This window comes from Myotis myotis, unplaced genomic scaffold, assembly GCF_014108235.1.
Source record: "Myotis myotis isolate mMyoMyo1 unplaced genomic scaffold, mMyoMyo1.p scaffold_m19_p_12, whole genome shotgun sequence".
Taxonomy (NCBI): Eukaryota; Metazoa; Chordata; class Mammalia; order Chiroptera; family Vespertilionidae; genus Myotis; species Myotis myotis.
This window is the reverse complement of record NW_023416316.1, coordinates 21078137-21084495: the sequence shown is the minus strand read 5'-3', so window position 1 is coordinate 21084495 and position 6359 is coordinate 21078137. Positions and strand designations below refer to the sequence as shown.

The 6359-nt window shown below is 35.5% G+C and overlaps 1 protein-coding gene across 1 annotated transcript; it reads left to right on the top strand.

Moving 5' to 3' along the window:
- The first annotated feature begins 4865 nt into the window (after positions 1–4865).
- LOC118666767 (olfactory receptor 13C8) lies at positions 4866–5828 on the top strand. The gene has a single exon (XM_036329095.1). The coding sequence runs from the start codon at positions 4866–4868 to the stop codon at positions 5826–5828; it is 963 nt and encodes a 320-aa protein (XP_036184988.1).
- Positions 5829–6359: the final 531 nt, after the last annotated feature.

Here is a 6359-nt window from a genome sequence, read left to right as displayed (position 1 = left end):
AGAAATATGTAGAAGATTAGAGAGAAATTACTAATTTTAAAAATTAGGCTTATCTAAAAAAGTTTTAACAAAAACATATAGAGAAAGGAGGATTCATTTCTGGGACAAAAGTTTAATTTGAACGCAAACCTTTGTTATTAAAGACTAGAGGGCCAGTGCACAGAATTTGTGCAAGGGGTGTTGTGTGTGTGGTGGGGGGGGGGGTTGAGGGGGGCGGGCGGGGAGGGGAGGCAGGTCCCTCAGGCCGGCCTGCACCCTCTCCAATCCGGGATCCCTCTTGCAATCCGGGACTGCTGGCTCCTAACCTCTCACCTGCCTGCCTGCCTGATCACCCCTAACCGCCTCTGCCTGCCTGTCTGATCGCTCCTAACCACCTTTGCCTGCCTGCCTGCCTGCCTGCCTGATGCCCCTAATTGCTCCCCTGCTGGCCTGATCACCCCTAACTTCTCTCCCCTGCTGGCCTGATTGCCCCTAATTGCCTCTCCTCAGCCCCCACCACCATGTCTTTGTCTGGAAGGACATTCTGCCTATCTGGTCTAATTAGCATATTACCCTTTTATTAGTATAGATAATTTTTTTATACAAGTTTACATTCTGTTCCACATGCTTTAACTTTTACATGGGTCTAGAGGGAAAATAAAGTTTAGTTTTAACTTTTTATTGAAATTTCATTGTTAGTTTAAATTAACAAAATCTTCTAACTTTTCCTGCACTTGTTGGAAAGTGGGGTATGAAAAGCTCATTTCAGGTTCTCATTGTGAGCAAGGAGGCAGCGCTGCAAGTAGATTGCAGCAGCTGGGGTCAAAAAAGCCGGATTTGAGGGGGTTTTTACCCTTTCTTATACTGGCTGGACAACATTCAGCAAAATATTTCAACTTTCAGAGTCTCAGGCTCTTCATCTGTATAATAGGAACACTGTACTAACTTATGGTAATATTCTGAGAACAACTGCAAATATTTGAAAATTCTATGCCAATGAAGGCAATATATATGATTAATCATAGGACATTTTCAGGTAATTTCAGAAAAGAAAAAACAATACTTATTAAAGAGTTTTTCTGTTTGAGTTTTTAAATCTTCAAATACTATGGTGAATTAGACAGTGATGTAAATGTCTTATTTAGGTTGCAATAAGGATATACGAATTATATGATATAATTGGATCTAACTGCATTCTCCCTGGAGTTTTGGAAAGTTCTTAATTTCCCATGTTTACAGTCCTAACTTTAGTTTGCTGCAAATATTGGACCACTCCCTGGCTCACCCAAAAAAGAATATAAAATGTCGTGCTGTACTAATGGCTGGTCTTTTGGAGGATATTTCTGGAGCTCAAAATCTAGAGAAACACTTAGATAACCACAAAGTCCTCAAGAATCTAGGGTTATCATCCTCCCGCCACCCTCCGAGACTGACCTAGAAACTCTGGGCCCGAGAGTCAGAACATTTTAAATAAACTCATCTATCCATTTACCCGAGGAATAAACTGGTAAGTACAACCTGGAAGAAAATAGCGACAGCACCTGGCTTACTGTATAGATCTCACTAATCTCTCCTTACTTTGTCCTGCAGATTATTGCAAAAATAGAATTTCTTGAAGTTGTAAAGCAAGACAGCCATTAAGAAAGAAAACTGGTCTCAAATCAAGGAAAGGAAACCATTCCTCAGGCTCAGAGGTATATAAATGACATAATATCCCATCTTCTCCTCTTGTAAATATTGTTTAAATTATGGGGAAGATATCAATCTATAAGTGTGTCTTTGATTTGTTCCTAAAAAATGTGTGCTCCCCTGTAAAATATTCACTTTGAATTTATATATAAATTCAAAGTGAATATTTTGAATAAAAGGAATATATCGATTCCTTTTTTAAACACTTTTCCAGGGTTCTATTTATGTTGCTACATAAATATCCGATTCATTTGCTTCTCACTCTGTAAGCTGTTGCATACTGCATGTTCACACGTAGTAGAAGCATTCCTCTGATGATGGATTCCAGATCACCTCCAACCACTTCTTTGCCACAAACAATGCAATGATGAGTATCCTATGCTATTCCCCTTATGGTCTTGGGCAAGAACTTATTTAGGACATATTCTCATGACTGGAATCACTGGGACCTACTGAACTTAAATACATCCAGAGAGTTTTCCAGCATCCCAGTGTATACTCCCACCAGATTCTACCTCCTCACATGCTTGCCAACATTTGGTATCATCTACTTTTCTAGTAAAAATGAATGATATCTCATGAACATTTAATGAGCATTTTTCAGATTTTCTAAGTGTGAGAATCTCTCCATATACTTGTCAGCCACTTAGAAAAACCCTTCTGTGAATCACTGATTTCTATCTTTTGACTAACTTTCTACTGGCATAAAGCTTTATATTTTATAAGTTTTTCTCCTCCACTATAAGTTCATATGAGATTTTCTAGTCTTTTATTAATTTTATACTTTCTTTTTCTTTACATGTAAATTGTTAATCCACCTGGTTTCCACCTTTTATGTATGGTAATCTAAGAATCTAATTTTATCTTTTATCACATATAAGAGAATTTTCCTAACATGTTCTACTAAGCTGTTATTTCCCCATTGCTTTGGGGTGAGTTTTATGACATTGTCATTCCCATACAATCATGTGTCTGTATCTGAGATCTCTTCTTCTCTACCAGACTATTTAAATGTCCCTGAACCATTATAATAATATTTTTATTACTGTGGCTCACAGTGTGTTTCAAATATGGATGCTCTCCTTATTTTTCTTTTATAAATTTAATTGTTCAAGGTGTGTACTTTTATTCTTCCATATAAATTTTAGAATGAGTACTCATATTCCTCAAAACAAAACTAGCTGAAATTCTGAATGTATTTAATTGAATATATAGATTAATTTGGGGGGAAATTATATTTTTTAACATGTTTACCCTTTCAATTAATCAGTCTATTAGGCTATTTATAATTTTTAAATGATTTATATAAATATTTTGTGCATGCTTTAAGATAAAACACAGGTGCTTCATATTTTTATTATGTTAATTTCCATTATGTTTGTTAATCATTTATTGCTAATATAAGGAGACCTACTGATTTTTCCATTGATCTTACATCCAGAATTTTACTAATTTTTTCTCATTAGGTTTATAAATTTTTCAGTCTCCTTTTATTGCTACTTCTGCCATTTCTTATCTTGTGATTTTGAACAGGTTTACTTATGTTAAATAGTAGCTGTAAGAATGGGCATCCTTATTATAGATCTTAATGAAAACGTATAAACTGTCTTAATTATTACTAAATAATAAGTTGCTACTGGTTTTTGGTATATGGTTTCCTTTTAAGATTAAGAAGTTACCTTTTATTTCTAAACTTCAAATAGTTTATATGAAAATTGTGAATTGACTTTCACCAAATTTATTTCTTGCATCTCACAAAATAATTGCTTTTTATTTTCTTCAGTCTACTCATGTTATGATTTACTGGTGATATTTAGCAAATATTTAAGAAAGGCTAATAAGAAAAATCCATATGCATACAATAATAGTTCTTAATTCCTTGGATTCGTATGCATAAAAATCACTTAGAAATATATATGGCATAGACTAATCAATACACGTATTACTATTTTATTTGATAATAAAATTATTAAAATGCAGATTATCAATATTACTCCTCACTTAACTGCATTTGTGTCCAAACTACGCCCCTTGGAAACCAAATTGAGAGAGGAAGAGTGAATAAGGTACTAAAAGATAGTGCTTTTTCCTTCCCTGCAAAGCAGTGTAACTTTGACCAGAAAAATTGTCCTTTTAATTTGTTTCCTATATTATGCTTCCATATAAATTTTATTTGATAAAAAATGTTTGCATGTCACTGACTTAATTAAATGTATACACTTTTAATAAAAGTAGTTATTACAGTTGATCCCTAAGTTATAGTTCTTACATAAAGTAAAACAAGTGTAGCCTACAATACACAACATTACATCACTCTATTCATTATTAAATTGACTTTGTAAATACTTTCAATTCATTTCTATTAAAAAACATTTATGTATGTATGTATGTATGTATGTATGTATGTATTTGAACACAAAATTCCTCATCAAATTGAAGTAGATACTGAAGTAATATAAATATATGTCCTTTCAATAAGGCACCTGTCCTCAATGAGACTGTATGCATATATGTAATGACTGCTTATACCACCAGCACAACATACTGAGCTCTAGAAAGTGACTTAACCACACAGCACTGCATTATGATTTTGATGGGCCTACGGCACTTTGCCTTTATGGGCTCTTTCTTCTATGCAATAATATTACACTTTATATCTGCATTGGCACAAAGATAAATATACGAATACTATGTATTAAAACTTAAAAATTCATTGCTTTATTCAGATTTTAAAAGAAATCAAAATATTTTCATGGTCTCCTAACAGGATGGTAGGTCTACTGTGCCTGGAGGATGTCAGCCTTGTAGCCTTGGGTCAAGCATTCAAATACATACAGGATCTGTCAGACAATATTAATTTTTGAAATCAACTCAGAATAACATGTTAATTGGCAACTAATAGTCATCTCCAGTGACAAACGTAAGAGAGAAAGGAGAGTATTCTTGTAGAATGGGGAACATGCTTCAAATCCAGTGCATCAGGTGTAACTGAGCAGGATGATGGAAATGGGTTCTATGTTCTCAGTATTATCATTTATTTTACGATTTTTGTTCCGGAGTTATACTGTTGCATCCAAATACAGAACTACATACAGTAACTGAATATGTTTCTTAAAGGAGGAGCGCTTACCTAAAATGTTTTAACAAATTTCTGTTCTATCATCCAGAGAGTCTTTTGGAGAAATGGTATACATGATATGGAAAGGACCAATGACTCCATATTGACAGAATTTGTCCTGGTTGGACTTTCTGCCCACCCAAAGCTCCAGACAGTTTTCTTTGTGCTAGTTTTGTGGACGTACCTGATGATCCTGCTGGGAAATGGAGTTATCATCTCAGTAATCATCTATGATTCTCACTTGCACATCCCCATGTATTTCTTCCTCTGTAATCTTTCCTTCCTGGACATTTGCTACACAAGCTCCTCTGTCCCACTAATTCTTGACAGCTTTCTGACAGTAAGGAAACGTGTCTCATTCTCTGGGTGCATGGTGCAAATGTTTCTCTCCTTTGCCATGGCGACAACAGAGTGTATGCTTCTGGGCGTGATGGCACTTGATCGCTATGTGGCCATCTGCTACCCACTGAGATACCCTGTCATCATGAGCAAAGGTGCCTACATGCTCATGGCAGCTTGGTCCTGGGTCTCTGGGTTCGTGGACTCAGTGGTGCAGACATCTCTCACAATGCAATTACCATTCTGTGCTAACAATGTCATTAACCATTTTGTCTGTGAAATTCTGGCTATCCTGAAACTGGCCTGTGCTGATATTTCAATCAATGTGATCAGCATGGTAGGGTCAAATTTGATTTTTCTGGTTATTCCATTGCTAGTAATTTCCCTTTCTTACATTTTTATTGTTGCTGCTATTCTGAGGATCCCTTCCACTGAAGGAAAACTTAAGGCCTTCTCCATCTGTTCAGCCCACCTGACAGTGGTGATTATATTCTATGGAACCATTTTCTTCATGTATGCAAAGCCCAAGTCTAAAGAGTCTGTTGGTACAGATAATCAAGACATCACTGAGGCCCTCATCTCCCTCTTCTATGGAGTGATGACTCCCATGCTCAATCCTCTCATCTACAGTCTTCGGAACAAAGATGTAAAGGCTGCTGTGAAGAACATGCTGGGAAGGAAAAACGTCTCTGATGGACTATAGATGAATACTGATTTACACTATGTGACTCGCCATTCAAAGCTGTGGCAGGCACAAAATGCAAATAGAGAAAATTACCATGTGAAAACGAATTTACTATCTCATTCAAAACCATACTATGAAAATATTTGGGGCCCTGGCTGGGTAGCTCAGTTGGTTAGAGCATTGTCCAAATACACCAAGATTGTGGGTTTGGTCTCTGGTCAAGGCACATAATAATCAATGAATGCACAAATAAGTAAAACAACAACGTTTCTCTCTCTCTCTCTCTCTCTCTCTCTCTCTCTCTCTCTCATACAATTTTAAAAAGCAGATCATTAAAAATAATAAAATATTTTGATTTGGTTGCTGTGATTACTATCAGTATTTGTTCTAACTGCAGAAATAACACATACTTGTGGTTATAAAAAATACTATTACAGACAGACTATAAACTGCTTGTGATTATGGATGCCTTTGTTCTTTGCTTGTATTTTTTAGTTTCCTATATATGCACATGCTAACTTTAAAAAAAATGTTACTTTAAAATAATAC

Bases quoted from the DNA above. Each gene is read 5' to 3' on its own strand.
- LOC118666767 (XM_036329095.1), top strand. From the start codon at position 4,866: ATGGAAAGGACCAATGACTCCATATTGACAGAATTTGTCCTGGTTGGA.